Source organism: Mizuhopecten yessoensis, unplaced genomic scaffold (genome assembly GCF_002113885.1).
Source record: "Mizuhopecten yessoensis strain PY_sf001 unplaced genomic scaffold, ASM211388v2 scaffold8955, whole genome shotgun sequence".
NCBI lineage: Eukaryota > Metazoa > Mollusca > Bivalvia > Pectinida > Pectinidae > Mizuhopecten > Mizuhopecten yessoensis.
In genome coordinates this window covers 247,879-269,161 of record NW_018407806.1, presented here as the reverse complement: position 1 = coordinate 269,161, position 21,283 = coordinate 247,879, and the positions used below count along the sequence as shown (strand labels likewise).

General features: G+C 36.7%; 1 protein-coding gene across 1 annotated transcript in view; it reads right to left on the bottom strand.

Annotated features, from left to right (window-relative positions):
• The window catches only part of LOC110456935, a 176,251-nt gene that overhangs the window by 141,087 nt on the left and 13,881 nt on the right, over positions 1–21,283 (bottom strand). Inside the window, exons 2-15 of the mRNA XM_021508006.1 lie at positions 14,075–14,194; positions 10,951–11,171; positions 9,996–10,146; positions 8,544–8,770; positions 7,162–7,263; positions 6,546–6,717; positions 5,630–5,817; positions 4,161–4,243; positions 3,511–3,574; positions 3,088–3,300; positions 2,654–2,756; positions 2,095–2,203; positions 1,286–1,449; positions 474–592 (exon numbers count right to left, since the gene is read on the bottom strand). Coding sequence (XP_021363681.1) covers positions 474–592; positions 1,286–1,449; positions 2,095–2,203; positions 2,654–2,756; positions 3,088–3,300; positions 3,511–3,574; positions 4,161–4,243; positions 5,630–5,817; positions 6,546–6,717; positions 7,162–7,263; positions 8,544–8,770; positions 9,996–10,146; positions 10,951–11,171; positions 14,075–14,194 — 2,036 coding nt within the window. The remainder of the gene's footprint in view (positions 1–473; positions 593–1,285; positions 1,450–2,094; positions 2,204–2,653; positions 2,757–3,087; positions 3,301–3,510; positions 3,575–4,160; positions 4,244–5,629; positions 5,818–6,545; positions 6,718–7,161; positions 7,264–8,543; positions 8,771–9,995; positions 10,147–10,950; positions 11,172–14,074; positions 14,195–21,283) is intronic.

The window sequence follows — 21,283 nt, the reverse complement described above, 5'->3', positions numbered from 1 at the left end:
CTCCATGGGATAAGCTCACTTGGCCCTGGCTAAAAATCATAAAATTAAGGACCCATCCTAAAACTGAAATTATACTAGTGTACCTTTTTGCATTTGGTCAATGCATGACTTGACCAACCTTGTTCACAGTTCTTTGTTTCTTTAGTTGACCTAACTGACCTTAACACAAATCTATAACTTTTATAATATACGGTATGTCTTTGAATCTATTAAGTTTGAACATAAACTGGTGGATTTCAGGTTACAGCGGAGAAGCCAGAAATTATTGTTACCCTTAAATATAACCTTACCATCACAATTCTAATCTCTTCACAATTACGGTTTTGCCATTGTAACTTTACCCCCTTGACCATTGGAAGTTTGCAAATGTGACTTTCCCCTCTTCAACATTGGAAATAAATTTCTTGTACCAACTCATTGAAAAAATTGTTAAATTAAAACTGCAATATCATTATGACACGAGTATCACTCACAATGACAGGTGCACTAGTGTTGTACACAAACGACCCCTTCCTGTACGTGGTTCCTTCAAAGGGGAAACAATTCTGGGGTACCATCTTGCCCGATAGTACAACATCGGTGATATCCTCACCTAGAAATCAATCAACATAGAATACAACTTTTTCTGAGATTTCAACTTTCAAGTTTGCCAAAAACAATTACACGCCTTTGCCTCTTACCATAGGAATGACAGGACTTTTACGATGTTTATTTGTTAAACTTGACTTGTGTAAAATATCTTACATACTACACGTATAGAGGTGGAAATTATCAATTACAGTGACTGTGGAAATGCATGCGTTTTTCGAGTTGAGTTTGAAGTACAAAAATATCCACACACAATTATACACACCTATCACAGATATATAGATTTCAGAACTAGCACCAATGCAAACATTTTCAAAACGCAATACATTTTAAAGAGTCACATGAACATTTCAACACGTGAGAATTTCAAACTTTTATTGTATCCGAAATTGACAAAATCCACATGGAAGTTGATCCATCTCCGCCCAGTGAACCTTGGTCCATCTTCAGAATAATCCATTTTCACCGAGTGTTAATTTCACATTTGATTACTATGAATATTATATTGTTTACTAATGTTTGCTGTAATGATAAAATTGCCCTCATTACGGAGGGCGATAAAGGCAGTGAAAATGTCCTGCTCTACAGTAACAAAAGGAAGAAATTTTTGAAATGTATGACTGAAGTACTATCACATGATTCAAATTTGATTTATTTATTACTGTCAATGAATGTATGTTATCATTTCAGATCTCACCATTGAAGTACTCTTTAGCACTGGAGCAGCTTTGCACAAGTCCCCACTCGTCACATTGGGCAAATTCAGCCCCGGTACACTGACACAGGCTGCCATCAGGTACCGCCCGATCATCCTTTTTGTCTTCACAGAGTCCAGTGTACACGCTGTCTGCCTCTGGTACCCTAGAGTAAATCCGAGGCCATACATGACAACAAACTATCACTCAGGACAGTGATTATTTCTTCTAGTTTTACAGACGAATACAGGCTGCTTCCCCTGGCTGAAAAGTTCTTTATTTTCCCGAAATGAAGAAAAAATCATAAATCTCTCTTCCCAATTTTGATAGAAATATTGCTATATTTCCCCAATTCATCATGTAGAAACTGGCTGTTGTAAAATTTAGGATAAAAAACTACTGCTGAGGAAATGGAACACACACACCCTCAAAATAACCCCCACTCTCCTCCTTTGGCTCAAATGGCAGGGTAAATTCAAGAAATGTTAAATTATAAATTATTGAAAGAAGCAAGGGTCCCACGAATGTCTGTGTTCTCTGTGTTGAATTCTTGTTAGAATTTCAGTACTGAGAGTAAACTTTGGTTTCCTAAACATATGGACCTTGTCTGCAATACACAGGATCTATGTGTTTAGTATTGTTTTCATCACTGAAAGCATGAACTTATAATTTGTACACTAAACATGAACTTTGCTCACTAAATTCTATTACATCACACTGTTGACAATATCATACAAAGATTGATCTTCATCCATCATCTAACATATTCTCAGGCTAAAAATAGAAGAATATATCATTTAAAGTATCCTACCTCCAGGACAAGGTGAATGGGTCTGGGTACTTGACACCTATTGGTGAAGATGTGTTGTCGCTATGGAGAAAGTCGTTCACATCTTGGCCATCGTAGTTTCCACAGAGTCCTAGTTAGAAAACCAAACAATCAGTTACAAATGTAGTTGCTCTAAAAGTGTTACAACGATGGTGTGTTCTTTTTTTTGGTTAAACATGTTGGACAATAGTTGTTTGTTTATGAAATAAGGTCAGACCTAGTAATCTGATACTGCTTTCAGGCGAGCCTTAACAAAGCCTTGCAAGGCCTGCATGCATAAACATTTGCAGGTCCGCCAGGGTTTATACCCAAAAATGTTACATTTAAAAACAGACAAACCAGTTGTTTTGAATAATCGAACAGGCCCCAGGTAAATGTTGATGTTTCAGGCCTTGAGATCATAAAACAGTCTGGGCTTTTACAGATCAGTTGCTTACGGGAAATAAAATGACCAAACATTACCAAACACGAAGTAGCACCATCATGATGACGGGGCACTGTCGAAGACTTTGTTAAGCGACATGCTAAAATTAAATCTCACCACTGGTACGGTTAAAGTCGAGGGGCGACGGGTAGAACCACACATTCAGGTAGGTCTTGTGGCTAGGCTGGACGATCAGCTGGGTCCCCGACGGAAGGTGCACCTGAAGATTAATTTTATCGTATCAAAATAAATATATAACATGAATATATCAGAGGTCAACAAACTGCTAAGTTATGATCTGTTATGTTTGATTTGTTATTTCTGGCTAAATAATCGCAAAATATTTAGTTCATAAAGTTTCTCTTAGTTTTGAAACTTAAATGTCAAAATAAATTTAAAAATTTGATATTTCAATAAAAAAAAAAACTAATCTATTAATTAAAAGCTTTTATACAAGTTTCCATTAACCTCAGATTATGGTCTAGAAATTTCTTTTTAACTTAGCCGTTTGATCAACAAAACCTGATATATATCAGTCACCAGCTGATCACCTGAATTTCTTTTCCGGAAGCCACTCGAACAACGTGGAATTCAGGCGCGACATTTCCATTAGCGTACATCTGTGTTTTGATCGGATAAGTTGGATCGGCGTCTCTTTCTGGTTCACAGCCATTGATGACCAGTACGTCATCATCTACTTGAACACTGACCCCACAATTACAGATATTGTCGTTTTGTCCGCACCGTCGATAAAACATGTGAATCTGAAAAATTGAAAATTGAAATTAATTTCATTGGATTTTGCAAAGCAATCATTTCTTATATATCAAGCTTTGAAAATGGATGTAAATGAAAAATTAAATAAATTTCATAGTATTTTGCTAAGCAATTTTTTTCTGATATACCAAACTTTAAACATGGATACCATATACATCCCCAATCATGGTAAAATGGGGTCAAAATTGAATTCTCACCTCTAGCGGAAGTATGTCATGTTTGTAGAAAATAAACTCTCCTTCATTTTGGTTGTCAAAGTTCCTGTCAACAGAAAAGCAAATTGTCAATGAAAATAACTGTTTCATAGTACAATATTAAACTGGTTTTAAATTTTAACATTTTTCTAACAAATTTAGTATTTGCTATTTAAAGCCCACTCTTTACAGACAAATGTAAATGATAAAAAAGGGGTCACACCCCACTTGATTTTTTTCTCCAGATTTTTCTGTATTACAAATTCTGTTTTAATTTGAATAAAACAAACTATAGCATTTCTTTTGAAGTTTTAGGAAATCTTTAATATGTTCTAGATATATTGAGAATAATTTTGAAGAATAAATCTGAAACTCCAATGCAATAGATAATTAGTATTAATGAGGAAAGTCTATTGCTAAAATCCCAATAATGGAGGTCATTACTTTGTCAATGCTTCCATAGTCGAACCCTGGACCCTCTGGTTTACTAGTCTTACGCTCTTCCGAATGAACTAAAGAGAAATTCTCCCTAGCAGAGTCGGTAAGAAGGAGCTAGTATTTTACCAGGGCGACTTATAGGTAGACACTTAAAATAGAAGCTTGTTATGAAAATGACACTATCGGAAAAAAGTGAACACAATAGGTAAACTCACACTCCATCAAATGTCATCAGATGGGGACCACTGGTGGAGCTACACACAGCATCCGTATCTTTGTCCTCCACTGAAACTTGTACCTGTAACAAGAATAGTAGTACTGTATTTTACCTGTAACAAGTAAAGTAGTACCGTATTTTACCTGTAACAAGAAAAGTAGTACTGTATTTTACCTGTAACAAGAAAAGTAGTACCGTATTTTATCTGTCAAGTGCCCAGGCATCCCAGTTCTCAGACATGAAATAATCTACGGGTAGATCCAGGGACTAGGTTGAATGTCTGCAAGTGACCAGAGGTAGCTCAATTTGTTACAGCCGTTGTCTAGATTTCGGAGGTCCCAGATTTGAATCACGGTCTGGGCTGGGCCATTGCATTTTATCTCTTGTGTAACATTGATGTCTGTCACCAACACTTTGTAAATAATTACCTGGTAACCCTTTCACCACTGTGGACCATAATGAACTCGTCCAGATCAATGCATGGTTGAGTCTACTAAAGTTATACAGGGGTGAAAGGGTAAATGTATGCTTTGCTCGGCTGTAAATTTAGTGTTGTCTATGGAGGGCAAAGACTATGGAGAAAAAGGGAAGTGTAAAGGGGATTATAAGGCCCTGTGACTGTCTATGACAATGTTAACTCATTTCGTTAAAATGTCTAAGAGTTCAAAAGACCTGGGTTCAAATCTCTGTCTGGCGCCGTTTGCCTTTTCCCTCTACGGGTGTTACACGTGTATCTTGTTTATAATCCACGTTCACATATTTGCCAACTTTTTGAAATTTCATGGGGGAGATTACAATAACATGTGCTAGGAATTCAAAGCATACATAAAATGTGTGTATATATCCCCTAGGGAAAAAAATAACACTTTTAAATGGAAACTTTTGAGTTGTTCTTTCAGATGAAACCATCAGATCTTAGAAAAAAGAAATAGTTTAGCAAATTCACTGTTTGAAAATGCTCAATTTTAGGGTCCGAAATCGGTAGTCTCCCTCTAAAATATGGACAGTTGGCAAGTTTGCGTTCACCCAATGCCAGGTGCTGAATGTAGCTTTCATTTCCGGATATTGTGCATTAATTTGCCTTAATTTCCATTTCAAAGGAGATCTAATGAATGCATCGTAAATATCTCCAAAATCACTGGATGTTTCTCTAGAAATCTGTCTCATCTTAAACAAATAAAGTTTAAGTTTAATCTCAAATGCCATGACAAACATTCTGATTGTTGTGTTCTATGGAAATATACATATCTTCTCAATTTTGTGAAAATGCTGTAATGTTTCCAGTAAAAATAAAACAGGTATAAGGGTTCTCACAAACCGTCTGAACTTTCCAAAATTACCAACAGCGAATGAAAAATAAAACAGAGTAACAATAATAAGTTCAGACTTAGTTTTGGCATAGTGAGCTAATAAAATGAAATATTCATACTTGATTTTTCAACAGATTTCATAATTCATCTGACTTACCTGAAAGCCGATGGTTAGGAGGTTAAGCAGGTTGGCTCTGGTTTCTAAAGATACTTGGACTTGTTTGGTTCCATCTATAACGGCATCGACGCTAGCAAAAATCGGGAGATCATGAACTGTTTCCCAGTTGTCTGCCGTCACCGTGACAAAACAGGATTCGGGAAACACGATCTGTGACAATTCTTTACCTGAAAATATTGTTTTCACCAGAATATGTATGAAAAGCATAGAATAAGTCAATATCAGCACGTATCAAATCATGTTAGGTAAAATGAACTAATCTTTGTGTTTCCTTTTTCAAAACATTACGAATTGATAGACAAAATTATCTATATACATGTAGAATGAAAATCTTTCAGGGTTTGATAATTCATGTATAGCATCAGTGAAATAAATACTGTGATGTATTCCACCATTTAATTAAGTGCCCTAAAGGCTTAAACATTTGGGAAAATTTAGAATTATTACAGAACATTCCAAAATCTTGAAATTAATAATCATGATAGATATTTTGGTGTAGAAAGTTGGTAAATAAGGGATAAGGGTAGAGGGATGGGACTCAGAAAAAGGATAGAGGATGCTTAACAGGTGTTATAGAGTAAGTAAAAAACTCTCATAGGGAAAGTGGAATCAATGATTATATATGGTATAGCTTCATATATATTATCGGGCTATTTCACTATCACATAAAATGTTCTGTATATATATAAACACTTGTTTAAAAGCATAAATTGAAGGTAAAAAACATAAAATGTAATTTTTTCCATTCTTTTTCTACTTCATTTTATGAGAAAAATGTGTTACAAATTATGTATATTTTACAGAGTAAGGAAACTATATGATAAACAGAATCTCAAACATGTGTGTATTTTGTCAGTCTTGTCTTCATAGCACGCCACCACATTGTCATTCTTACCTCCAGAACATGTCACCTTATCGTCAGCTCCCTCCTTGGCCTTCACGATAACGGGACAATCTGAGGCGGCGTTAACACCCTGACAGAACACTGCTGGTGGTACGGTGGACTTGAACTGTATTAAAGCAGGGGGTCCGTTCTCCACCACACTCAGGCTCTCCTCACTGAGTAGCTGCTCAAAGTATAAAACATTTCCTTAAGAGTTTAAAGCTAATTACGTAAAGAAATTCTTGCTAGCCAGGGCATTTACAAACAACTAATAGATTGTATTAGTTCTTTATCTCAAGTGCTATAAAATAAGACAACTACTAGGTTTGGGTGACAGAAACCATGATTAATTTAAGCTGACACAGAACCACTCAAACAAACAAACCAGGGTGCTATTGTAGACTGGACAACTCAGTTGGTTATATATATTAGCCACCAGTATAATCATCAGAGGTGCCAAGTTTGAATCCTGGTCAGGCCCCCATTATATTTATACACTTGGAACACAGTTTAGGATTCTGATTGGTATATTTTATCTTTATTATTGTTCATGAAAGTTCCGCAAATTACACGGATACAAGGAGCCTTAAGAATGGAAAACATTCTCAAAATGATGGAGACAGTATACCTTTATCTCGGCCTGGAAGATGTTGCTGAGTTTCTGCATTCCTTTAATGGATTGGCACTTTCCACTGTAACAGGGCTCTATGCTGCACTGGTATCTGAATATCTGTAAAAAAAATCATAATCCTGTCTTATCTCTGAAACTTCAGTATTTACCAGTATACTGATGATAGAAACATCAGCGACAAAACATTCATATTTACTGACAAAACATTTATATTTACTGACAAAATATTCATATTTACTGACAAAATATTCATATTTACTGACAAAACATTTATATTTACTGACAAAACATTCATACTTTCTGACAAAAAAATCCTATTTACTGACAATACATTGCTACAATAAAATCTTGTGTTTTTGCTAACCCTACCTACCCTAGATTTGTGTGCCTACCGTAAAGTTTTATATAAGCATAGTAAAAATATTTTCCAAAAAAAAATAAAAAAATGCCTACCTACCCTATTTTTTCTGAGGATGATAGTGGAAACACAAGTAAAATTTTTGTTGGCCTAACTGGTATTTACTGACATATCTTAGACCAATTTTCCATTTTCTGCTGCCTTATTTCAATAATAAGAATTCTTTGTACGAATCTTAAAAAAAATGGGTATCCAAGAAAAGTTTGAAGTTTAGGTTCTAATTCTTCATCATTTTTTTTTTTTTGTAGGAGCAATCTATTGATGCCACATGTACAAGGCAAAGGGGATTTTTTTTTTTAAATCATTGCTGATGCTAAAGGTACAAACTAAAGGGGAACCTTTTTTTTGTAAATTATTGCTCTTTTTTTTTCAATTTATCATACTAGTGGTTACTTTAGTTACAATAGTGATGTTTATCATGCATGGATTTTTCAGTGAGTGGGCCTAGGATTTTTTCTCTTACAGACGATCCACCCCTGTCAGCTTGAGTAGTGGGGAAATGTTACAAGTCAGATAAAAAATTTAACCCAAATAAGATCTGAAGATAAAAATGTAGGAGAAAGAATTTAGATGCGCAAAAGAACAAAGAAATGTATCACATGTTACTACCATGAAACCATGCTGCAAAAACGTGGAAGGGAACACTACGTTATCATCTACTAATGCAGATAAATAGAGCTCCAGGTTGTTGTGTTAATCAGGGGGACAACATATAAACATTTCGGCCGTAATACTGTATACGGGAAACTTCGCCAAATCAAACTGTTGCCCTTCACTGGTCAAATCCATATTTTCCCAGCACTAATTTCGTCCTTCACATATAATGACTTTTAATGTTTAGTATATGGTGAATATTCTGTCAGGATAAATTAGCCATCATTACAGCTATGTGGGCAAAAAGGGCAAAATTTAAACTGTGCCGAAAAATTCCTGGTGTACAGTATACAGTAGATGTCTATACCTGGTAGTTATTCACAAGATCGCTGGCTTTGATCTCGAGTTTGCGGTTTGACTGACCAGTGGTCAGTAGCTCCTCCTCTATCTGCTGCCCTTCCTTCCACCAGGTCAACCAGTACTGTATCCCCCTAGTAGCCACATCATTCAGTGTGCAGGTCAAACTGAGGTCATCCAGAGACATGTAGGTCAAGGTCAACTCAGGGTCAGATATCCCAACTGGCACCAGATTCTCTGTAAAATACAAAATTGACATAAGAGTACATATTTATACAGCACAACTCTGTTGTACTACTGACATCTGTCCAGCGACATAATGGCAGTATAAGGAAGTTCAGTGCTAAATCAAGGCATTAAGTAAAAGGGGACCTTGACATTTGTTGACAGTAATGTATGTAAAGGAGGTGGCATATTGAAAAGAAGGGCATTGTAACAAGGTTTTATTGTAAATCATTGTTCATTATATGTTAATATAGAGGACATGTTTTACATCAATTTCCACTTTATATAAGATTTATGAAATAAGGTGGGTTTTTTATTTTAAAAAAAATCATAGAAATATATTTTAAAAAAATATATTCAGAGATCGATTTTCGGAGCATGAACATCGGTTTTTTCCAGTTTTTTTGGGTGCGCAAAATATTCTAGTAGAAGCTTTTTTCCCGATTTTCAGCCTCAAAAAGTACCTGCGCAAATTTCACAGGTGCGCAAATTACATGGGTTTTTACGGTAAGCAAAGATATCCTTTTTTGTCATAGGAATAAGGAGCCAGAGGATGTTCATGGGTTTGTTAAAATAACAGTTATAGATTTCAAGAGTGGAGAGCAGACTTTCTTTTACGCATGAGTAAGTAGGTTCAACCACGAGTGAAACATTAATTATTATTGAAAAAAAATGTAAGCAGCAAGTTAATTATGCAGGTATATACAAACGGGTAGCATGTTCTATATAGATATTACATATATCTACATAGTTGTATTTTTTGTTAGAAGATAAATTTGTCAGCTGCAAATCACAATCTCACACTTCAATTAGCTACTTCACCGCTAGCTAACTTGTTTGAGAGTGTATAGCTTTATTTGAGCAGAGATGTATGTGGCATCAAGTTGTTCACATTTACAGTACAGTAGTTTCATACACAGGGACTTGAGAATTTGTTACAGTAGATATGTTTGGACTTACCCTGATGTGTAGTAAAGAGTAATATTTACAGTTTATTTTGACACAACGTAAACATGTCCCCCTGTGCACACAATCTATGATTTTTTGGATACAGTTGTGGCAAAACATCCATAGCAAAGAATCCATCTTTCTCACCAAAAACAAAAACTGGAATAAACTTCCCTATGAAATTATTTTAGCAGAATACTGTATGTTCTTTCAAAACATAACTGTTAAGCTACTATCATCGGAATCCTGAGGGCAGATAGAGCTTCGGGAACCGTAATATAGTACATACCATCTGTTGTATTGCATCCCAGAAGTTCAAATCTGAAACATGGCTCCCCGGTGGAGTTGAGAACAATAATTCTGACTCGCCTAACGGTCACTTCTTCCATCAATGCAAACGTTTTCACCTCATCATTAGGGAAGTTAGTTAAAAACGTCTCCTGTGAAAACAAAGTGAAGAAACTATTTTACATAAAAACTCAAAATGGATTTTCCTTTTTTTTCCAGACAAAAAAACGTGAGTAGAATGTTCTATTTTCATTCTGTGGCGCGCCCGAGGGGGACGCATTACACTTGCACTACTAGAACGCACGCACCTTTTCCCTACCATTTTTTAGGGGATATTTCACATTAATTAGCATTCTTACGAAAACCTAAAAAAATATGTGTTCCCCTTGATCCTTTCCATTTAGCAAAAAGGTTAAGTATCCCACAATGTTATTAAAATTAGATCTTCGCATCACTCCTGTTTACTGATATGTCGCTTAATTATACATACTGGGTATATCCCAACATCAAATTATACGATGACCGCTCAACAGTGGTACAGTAGTAAACATAGCCTCTAAAAACACCTGTCAAATTTTCAGTACAGTGTGTTTTTTTTTATATATATAGAACTAATAGGTTTATCTTTTCTATATAGTCTTAAAACATGTTACACCTTTGTTCTCTCAATTTTGTAACATGTTAGTCCGCTAAAACTGCGATTGTATGTGTAAGCTTACGACAATTTAATCCTTGCGTGGTCGAGAGAAATGCGATTTGGTTTGTTTAACACTTCATCTCTGCTGGTTGCTTTTGCAGTTCCATGTCAAAAGACGTGAAAAAGCAAAACTGTTAATTCACGACCGTGAAAGAACAAGTCAGCGAAGTTCAAACTGACGCTGATAGGTGGACGGTTGTCCAAAATATATTATAAATCTCACGTCCGTTCACGAGATATTCCCGTGCGTTCAACTTACCGGTACGTCGCCAGTTCCGACGTAGTCCGTGAGGTTCCCGGGGGAAGAGGACGCCAGCTCGAACTGTAAGGAGAAGCCCGTGAGGTAATTTTCCTGTGACGTAAAATTGGTGAATGGTGTCTGAATTGTAACGCCGGACAGGTTATAGGGCCGATCAAAGGTCACCTCAAACCATTCGCCTTCCTGGACAGTGGCCGGACACCATGCCCCGAACGCTGCATCTGCAAATACATGTAAGCAAGAGAGGTTAAATATCATCTCGAAACGCACAAGGCTCGTTCTAAGGAGCACATGTCAAAGGTCAAACATATCGCACCGAAACTTGCAACGAACAGGGATGCGGACAACCCGATCGTGTCGACGTCTTGAAGCACAGGTATTAGCCTCGTCTGCTACGGGTGTTCTGGCAGACGAGCCTAGTACCTGCATGTGCTTGAATCTGGATTTTTTGATACAGTGCCGACAGAATTTCCCGCCAGCTGCAGTCACGGTGGCCTAGAAGATCTACATCTATTGACCTTGTAAGCACAGGGATCTGAGATATTTGGACCTAAACTAAGGTGTTTGAGTAATTTTACACGTTTGGGGATGTAAGACCAATTTTCGGTAAAAATGCCACCCCCAATGATGATAATATACTAATGGTGAATATATATGAGTGTATTATCATCATTGAGGGTGGCTTTTTTTTTTTACCGAAAATCCTCGAAATCCAAGTGGTCAGCTCTCGATACAGAACTCCTTTCTCTGTACCCCTTCAATATGCCATGCTGGTCGGATGGTGCAGTGGATAGCGCGCTTGCCTTTCACCAAGGCGGCCGGGGTTCGATTCCCCGATCGGACGTAAAAAGGTTGGGGTCACCTGCCTGATCACGTGATTTTTCTCCGGGCACTCCGGGATCCGGTTTCCTCCCACACTAAGACCCCCACGCACTAACATCCGGGCCAACAAGAGTGATTGATATAAGTTGAAATAACTTGTTTCATAATTGTTTTTAAATAAATGTAGTTTATATTATATGTCATGCTGGTTACGCGAAACCCTGCGTATGATACGAGTAAACTTTAAACTAGTTTAATGTCTTTAATGGAGATCAAAGGAATTGCGTGGCGGCGTATCAGGACAAGTATCAGCCTAGCCATTGGTCAGTTTTTGTACCTGAAACCGATCAAATTCTTTACCACGTACACGCGCCTACTTTTTCCAAGGGTGCAGAGCAGAAAAACCATGTAATTAACCCTTCCACTTAATGTCAATTTAAATCTGGATATTGTCATTGATATAAATTTACTGCTCATAGGAAATGAAAATCTGTCTGTAGAAGTAAACACTTCAATATGTAGAAATGTGCAAAAGTACATAAAATCCAGCCAAAGTTTTAGTTAATGTGATATGACATTAACTCATCATATTTGTATCTGTTGTATTATTTCATTTAATGTATGAATAAATGGTATTCATTGTGATCAAATTACGCTATTTCTCAATTTATGTAAAATTTATTGTGGAGAGTGCCTTTGTAATGTTGTTATAACTTGTGCCGAATCTGTTTCATTTATGCAATAAAATAAGTTTAAATCGAAATGTCAATCTAAAATTAACTCTTAAATAAATCTTTACGGTAAGCCAATGTAAAACATCGTACAGAGCAGAAGTAAGTAACAAACTAATTAACAAGTCATCAAGGGCAGAGACCTTTCGCACTTGCGCCTGCGCTCATTCTACATGTGGATATTGGGATTTCATTATCGGCTCTCGGCGTAGTGTACATCGAAGATCAACTTTTGTAACACAGCTACCTCCAAATTTATACACTGAAGAAATCAAAACGATATTAGTGCGGTGCTTTTTTCAAGTATGCTGGTTTTAAACCAGTTTTTTGTTAATTATTTGCAATAGTGCTATCTATTTATACACAATTAACAATAATTTTCTTGTCGCTGAGATATTCTGCCCATACATAGGAGGGATAGGGGAAGAAGGGTAGGATATGTAGTTCTGTCAGTAAAATTGCAACCAATGTCATACTTGCAAACACTTTTTAAATTTCCACGGGGGAGATTGCGCGTACGTTGTATTAAAAGCATAAATTAAATGTGTGTATGTACATATGTCATAGGGAAAAATTGACAATAGAAAAATGCTCAATTTTAGAGTCAAATATTGGGAGTCTCCTTCAAAATTAACGGAGAGTTGGCAAGCATGTGCGTGTCCGTATTCCGTTTTCATAAAAAAAATGTAACTAGTTTTATTTAAAAAGTATTTTATTCAATAATCAGACAAGGTATTATTATATACATGTAATTTTAGAGGGACTGGAAAACAAGCTTAGAGCTTATATGTATTCCTCTCTTATATATAAAAGCCCCGCTGAACACTAGCAGACGACCCCTGTTATAAGCAGACGCGTCGACTTTTAATATGCGTGTTATGAAAACATTCCTGTATACTGCAGATAGAAACTGGAGATAATTTTAATCAAGGATTTGTACCTCCAGTGTTGCTGGTCACAACTTTGTGGTGGTTAACTATAAATTGCTTTTATTCAAATTGCTTCTCCAGTGTCGTTTCTTGTATTGCATTTCACTACATCAATCATCGAAATGACGTGGTGAAGTGCTGATGTAGGATAGCTCAGACACGGGCCAAAGCCAGGGTCACACTCTGTCACACTTCAGTACGCAAAATACAACTGTTGGATTGTAGTTTCCAGCCCTTCTATCAAATATTTGAGCACCGCAAGGATTGAAAGCCAAATGGCGTCAGATATTTGAGCACCGCAAGGATTGAAAGCCAAATGGCGTCAAATATTCAATTGTATGATTATGATACCCCTGGAATTTTGATGATGATGATGCATTTTTTTTTGCAGAGAACGTACGTTAGCGTAGCCCATCGAGTTTTAATGATGATGATGGCGACGATGATGATGATGATGATGATGATGATGATGATGCATTAATTATTAATATATATTTGTTATTATTAATTGTACTGTAATCCAGGCCATTAAGTCGCACAACTTACGGAATACAATGATTGAAATATACTTCCATCATCAAATGACTATTCTGTCTACCCATAACATTCTTCTTTAGTGACATCGAGTTCACCTTGACTTACCTTGACAGCAATCAAATCTGGCTTGGTCAAGGTCAAGGTCATTTCTAACTGAAGAAGCAGACAGTTGGTTACGAAGGATGGTACCGTCCCCAAGGCCAGCTGTGGTATTACAGTTTGGGTCTGAAAGAAAAAGAACATTTATTTTATGAGTACAAAGCTATGGCTGACCATTGTCAAAGTTGCAAGTCAGTTTTCTAATGGGCCGTAATGTATTGGTGATGTTTCGCCCCAATCCAATCCCCGAAGCCAGAATTGTCCTACCGAGAAGGGGAAGGTTGTGTCGAATCAAGCGCAACTAACATATATACATGTACTTATTGTATTACGACGAAATGTTGTTATTTTAGGGGTAAAATCGAAGTGTCACGTTTTCTGTCGCGACAACATCAGCGTTATTTGTTTCTTAAATGTTAAATAATTGGACAATTTATGAATCGTGTTTGCTGTTTAATTAAGTATGCATGTACAACAAACCAGCGGAGGTTTTTTTGTATTGAGGCGACTAATGTTGGAACCCTTGCAGGGTTTGGATTCTGGTTAATTTGATTATAGTTGCTGTCGTCTTCACGTAGTATTGTTGCTGTCTTGAAAATGGCTTTGAAGAATCGACAATTAAGAAGATACTTCATACAGATGATTACTGAAGCGATAGTTGATATTGAAGATATCATCTCCGGATACATATAACCTAGTGATATATGCTTGTATGCAGCGATGCAAGACATTAACAAATTCAAAAAAACACGACCAGACGCTAAATACTAACAACATATTGACGTAGGAGTACCGGTGTTTACGTATGAATACAGGGCGTTAAAAGAACTCTTTACAAATGAAGGAAGAATAAAGGCGAGCGATGTAGGTTAAATATTCTCGCGGCATGATTCTTATTTCAATTGCTTGCACGAGGGCTTAAGGGGACTTTCACACCGGGGATGCTTTTACAAAAAAATAGGCGAAATTTATCTTTGTTACGGAAAAAAAAATCGATACAATCTGCAAAAGCACAAATGGCTCTCATGAGTTATATATGTATAAATGAAATCCCTGCGTTTTTACAAACTGAAAATGAGAAGTTATAACAGTTGTCGTAAGCCTTTGATCATCATTAGGAGATCACCGAGTGATATCTGTTGATGTAGTCTAATTGTCAAAAGCATGGTTATATCGGTATTCAATATTCATTTTACCATAATATCAACAGCAATAATTTACAGATAGAGAGATACAGCGAATATAAATGTACTTGAACAGACTCCACATACAAGCCTGAAAAAATGTGTAGAAGTATACACATTGACGTACATTGTAAATGTACTTTTAGAGTTTATGTTGATGTCGCCAAGAACGATGGCTGGTTTTTGTCATTTCGTTATTTCCCGAAAAGACGATAGTTTATAACTTTTGTTTTCTAATAACTTTTAGTTCGGAGCAAAAAAGTGAGATGAATTTTTTGCTTAGATCCTGTTCGTTCGTCTCGTCATGAAAAAACGCCAAATCACATTCGAAACGACGACAAAAAGCATACTTATTAGCGACTTTTAATTTGGGTATAAAATAAATAGTCATTTCGTTGTTTCGTGTTTTTTTCGCAACGAATTTTCTAAATATTCGTGACCCCATATACGAATAGCGACCTCTGACTGTACACAAACTGTCGCGGACCAGTGTCGCTTTAACTTGTAAAAGTCATGATCAGATCAGAGATGTCTATTAAGTGTGGGAGGCTCATATCCAGTCTGTGTGCTGTGTGTGCGTGTCACATCAATTCATGCGTGCCGAAAAGATTAATTCAAGTTTGTTAAGGTCACCACAGGAGACCACAGCGTACATACCACAAGCCTTGAAACTGACGTACGTTGTCGTCAATGATGATTATGGGCCAATATTTTTAAATATTTTTGTCCATTTATTGGGACATATCGAAATTCTTAGAAATGGTAGTTATTTCTTCATTGCTTTATAACGTTCAGCTTTTAGGGCAATCGCTACGACTGTTTTACCCACGCAGTGTCAGTATAATGATACCGGGCGGAATACTGTGCTGTTTGCAATAGTTTCATCTGGCCCTGACACCAGACTTAGACATTTTTACAGGTAGATGTCTGGTGTGGGCCATCTATCTGTCAAAATGTCCAAGTCTGGTGTCGGGGACAGAGAAAACTCGGGCTACGGTGCTGGGTGCCTTCGGCATGGTATTCAAGTGAAGTAGCACTCTAAGTATCATGTCGGCATCAGATCCGCACTATCGCAAGGAGGTAAAAGCGCCAATATACCACATCCAGCATACACGCATACAAATATAAACACAGTGGTACATTCTCAAATTACCGTAGGCGTTGATAGGACGCTAACTCACATAAACCATTCATATACATGTATTTATTCATATCTCGCTTCGAAACATTTGAAGAGCTGTTCTAGAGCAGTCCCTCGACATAAAGCTCATCGTTCTGTCTGTCATCTTCCTTATCATTAAGTACAATGCTTTGACCCATTTCCTGTTTCATAAATATTGATAAATCTCCCTCATCATTTCGCCAAAGCTCCGTAAAGCACCACTTGTTATATCAGTAGTGGCAGTAAAACGAGTTTTTACAAAAGAGAATGATTATAATTAAACCTTGCCAATTCGAAACTTTTGTTTTCTGAACAAAATCTACATGAAACAATATCTATATAACATTGAAAAAGACCAACGTATTCAATCTATAAAACAGCCATTCCATATTAAATTAGTAACTTTTAGTAAAACAACCCCCTTTTATTGGGCTTGCTCCAAATATAATGACTTCCATGATAGATGTCGACCGAGCTGACGGACAACTTACGGTAGAGGGCGTCCAAAGATGTAGGTTGATGGAGGCTACGGACAAGTTGTATGGTCACCCTCAGGATCTCGCAGGGAAATAGGCTATGTTTTGTATTATGCTCATTTGTGTGCCTTGTGGTTTAGTTGCCCGATTTCGAGATGCAAGGACGTGACATTACTTGGATTCAACTAAGATTTACACATGGCGAGTGTCGTTGACGAAGCAGAAGATGCTTACCCTTCCGACACACCTGGTCTTTATACCTTTTCAACGGTCTCCATGTAAATAATTCCTTTTCGTCATATTTTGCCCTATATTTATCGATTTTGAGTTCGAATCATGGTTTTATTAAAACTTCAGTATATTCACCTGTATTTTTATCCTTATTTTATTTTTCTATTTTGCCTTATCATTTTAAAGACTTGAGTTTTTCCGTATACACTACAGGGATTGGAGATATTATGTTACATATTATTCTCACGAACATACATGGCCCTGTGCGGGACAACAACACGACCCTCTTACCTCAAGATATTCAGGTGGTTATCATAGTCAGGCTTGCCTGCATAATACAATGAAGTTTGAGGTATTCGCACAAGGTAATAATGAACAGAAGATCTGTATAGACAGGTGGTGGTAGTTGGAATATATTTCCTTTCGCAAAGCAAACCCAGTTTATGACTTTATGGGTCTCGCTCTGTTAGTGTGATATATGGGATACCGGATTATTCAAGTCTGGAGATTAGCTGGCACAGGCTGTCTTGTTCGTTATTTCACCATTCTTTCATTTCCCTCTTTCTCCTCTATTTTTCTCTATGTCTCTTTTTTTCATTCTTTCGTATCAATTTCATTTCTTTTCAATTTTTTTCTCCATTTGGTCATACCTACATCGAATATTTAATAATAATAATAAAAATTGGAGGTTCTTATATACCGCTTTATCACAACCTAGTTCGTAGGTCGTCTCAAAGCGGTTCACAAACTATTATCCGTGGTTATAGGGCCTTTGCAACCAGCAAATACCTTTTCTCAACTCCCTGGGAAGCATACAGCCGGAGCTGCCATTTCGGCGCTAACAGCTAGCAGCTAGCATTCAACAATTCTAGCACTGTCCAACCACGTACTCATTTACAGCTGAATAGACTGGAACAAGCGGAGTAACGTATCTTGCTCAAAGATATAACACAGTGTCGTGTCGTGACTCGAACACGCAACCCTTCGGTCAAGAGCCCGGCGTCCTACCACTAGACTACCGTGCTTCCATAAAACAAATTGAAACAAATTGAACAGCGTAGACACATCCTCTAGCAAACATTCTCCACCCTGGCATTCTCGTAATTATAATATTTTATTGACGTTTATAAAAACACAGATATCTATCATGGGTGTAACTATATACTCTCCCAAACAGCATTAGTTTCGGTGCGGACTTATGTGACACGCATTGTATCGTCTAACGACCATCTTTTGTGCAGTGTCATTATTCAACACAATATCGATACTTAAAAGTTTTAGACGCAAGTTCTAAAAAGATTAGTTAAACACATGGAGCATGTCTATTATATTGATGTAATGGAGCACATATCCCTGAATAAAGTCGCTAGACAATATACCTCCGCCAATTTCTGTGAAAGGCGTTTCCTAATATTGCAACAAACTCAACTATGACAATAAAGCTGTAAATCACGTCTCAGAAATTACACAGGTCATCTGATGACAGGTCACCAGACTTTTGCTTTTAATTAATGGCTGGGTTTGTTATGGAAATTTACTAGAATATAACGTCATCGGTAATAGGAGATCTTTTAATTTTTACAACGAAAGAAATTTTGATGATAATTCAAAAATAAAAATCATCCGGAACTCCTTGGAGGTCACATATTTTACACTATTGACGTAAACATTAATATGAATTCATTCGGAACTTCTTGGAGGTTACCTATTTTGACGTATATTGCTGCCATCAAAATTTCTTTCAGGAATTTGAAGTTACTGGTTCTAAATTACATATGTCCAGTAAGTAAATTTGATTAAAAGTCCAAGTCGTATATAAAGTTGCATCACTGAGAAGTACAGATATGACAAGGCATGCAAGTTCACATTTTTTTGTATACGACACAAAGATGGAAACACACTTCGTAAGATATAATATATCTGCTATGTTTGATAAGATGTCTCATATAGTTTATAGGGTATCTTATAAAATAAATCTTGATTTTAAGGATCCCAGACCACTGCCAAAAACTGTGACCACGCATTGGAAACTTGTGTACTAGCAGGCATGGCAATAGTTCCATTATATTATTTCTGAAAAGAAGCGTAACTTTTAATAAAAAAATGTTTAAAACGAAAATTCAAAGGTTTTCGGAGAGTAAAATGCAACTCTGTGTATCTTTTTATTATACTTTACAACACAATTATGTATATTTCAGATTCCAGAAATATTGAGATTTGATGTATATCCTATTTCAGGCTTGACATGTCTTGAATACACTCTAGATGTAGTACGTACATGTATGTAACACCTCTTAAATGATATTTGGCCAGAACATTTTTCGTGTGAATGACCATCAAATGTCCATGATAAATGACTTTGACCCTTTATCAAGGTCACAGATGCCGTACGTGTTACAAAGTTGAACATAAAACTTTTTCTTAAGATCTATACAGCCTTTATGATACACGTGTATATGACTACTGGTTGGTCAGTTCAAATAAAATATTCTGGTCAACTTTCAGTCCTTCAGCAATCGGGAACCGTCGGCACTTTCCGTTCCCGTTTACGCCGACGGTTCCCGATTGGTCCATCAGTTCAACGAAGTTTATAACAAATCATTTATATAATCTCAAAAAATACAGCTGACCAATTTCATGCATGCATGTACAAATATCATAAATATCATAATTTGTGCATGTCAATTACAGTCAGTCATATAACCGTAAAGTGCAATGTGACCTTTAGGCTTCCGGTTCAACTCTCCCGTCCGAAATCATCCTCGGTCCCATGTGAAAATGCCACTTACGCTTAAAGTACGATTTTTACCTGCATGGGACCGAGGATGGTTCGAAATACTTTGTGTTGTTATCATTGTCAAAACTGGATAGCAATAATACCGCACTGCCGTCCGTTATATAAAATAATCTCACTCGTCAATCACATGGTGATCAGAGGTATATGACGTCATCGATAACTCAAGGGAGTGATATGTTTGAAAGAAATATGGAGTTGTTGCTTTTGAATGTCAAAGGTGCGTTTTAAACCTGTCGTAAATCACCCTAAATTCGTTTCTTTGCGTTAAAGTTCCATTAAGATTTTGTATATCTCATCATAATTTTTATGGTGTTAGTTGTTTAACGTATCAGCCTGTTTACTTCATATTTTGTGTACAAATCATTCTTCCGAGACGTCATGCACAGCTTCCTTTAATTACTTAGAGTAGGTACAAACGTGTATACATCAGAAGTGTACTATTTAAGTTAGTAAATATGAAAAATCTCCATATACAGTGTACCTGAAGAAATTAAAAATTGTACTGCATATTAAAGCTGTTTAATCGTTTCATGACTCATTTGTCATAATGCCGCAAAACTAGACATAAATAAACAAATAAAATCCGACCAAAACCTTTTCGTATGGTAATTTGTTGGAAAGAGACAACGCCTGGAAACCCACGTTTGTTTGGCGGTGTTCCATTGTGTGAGATAGTCTTAGCGTCTCCAATATTTCTATAAAATTTCAATAGGAGTTCAAATACGGGAGCTCGTCTCCTTCGAATTCTCGAGTCCTTCTGCCTTGTCAGTATGTCCCTTGATAGATTTTATCAGGAGCACTGCACAAGTACATGATAGCCCGTCCTCTCGTGTTTTTATGTGGAAACAAAGCGTTAACATGTCAAACTTATAAAATAAGCAGAGCGTGACGGGAGAATATATAGTCGCGATAAAACCTACCAAGCTAAAATCAAATCTTGGAAACAGTTTTATTGTAAGCTTAATATTAATGTAAATAACTGCAATTTTGCAAATATTTATTTCTGCGATCATGCATCGAACTACTGACATATTCGCGAGAATTTGAATCCGCTAAATGAACAATAAAATCATACATTTTTGCTTTAAACATGATCTGAATGTACATTCCGATGGATACTTTTGTTTTCGCAATTACCATATAATCACGAATTTACGCTTATATAGTTATCTCACGCAACATGAGTGATTTTCAGTAACTCGGAATAACCTTCCACATCCATGTAACTGACGTCCTTCACCCTTGCATGTAAACTAGCATTATCTAAGCCTCTGGGTCAAAAAAACGTATATAAATACTATCGACATATCGGACCCAGGGCTGGTCCAGGTGAGGGCGTAATGGGCGTACGCCGCCCCCCCCCCC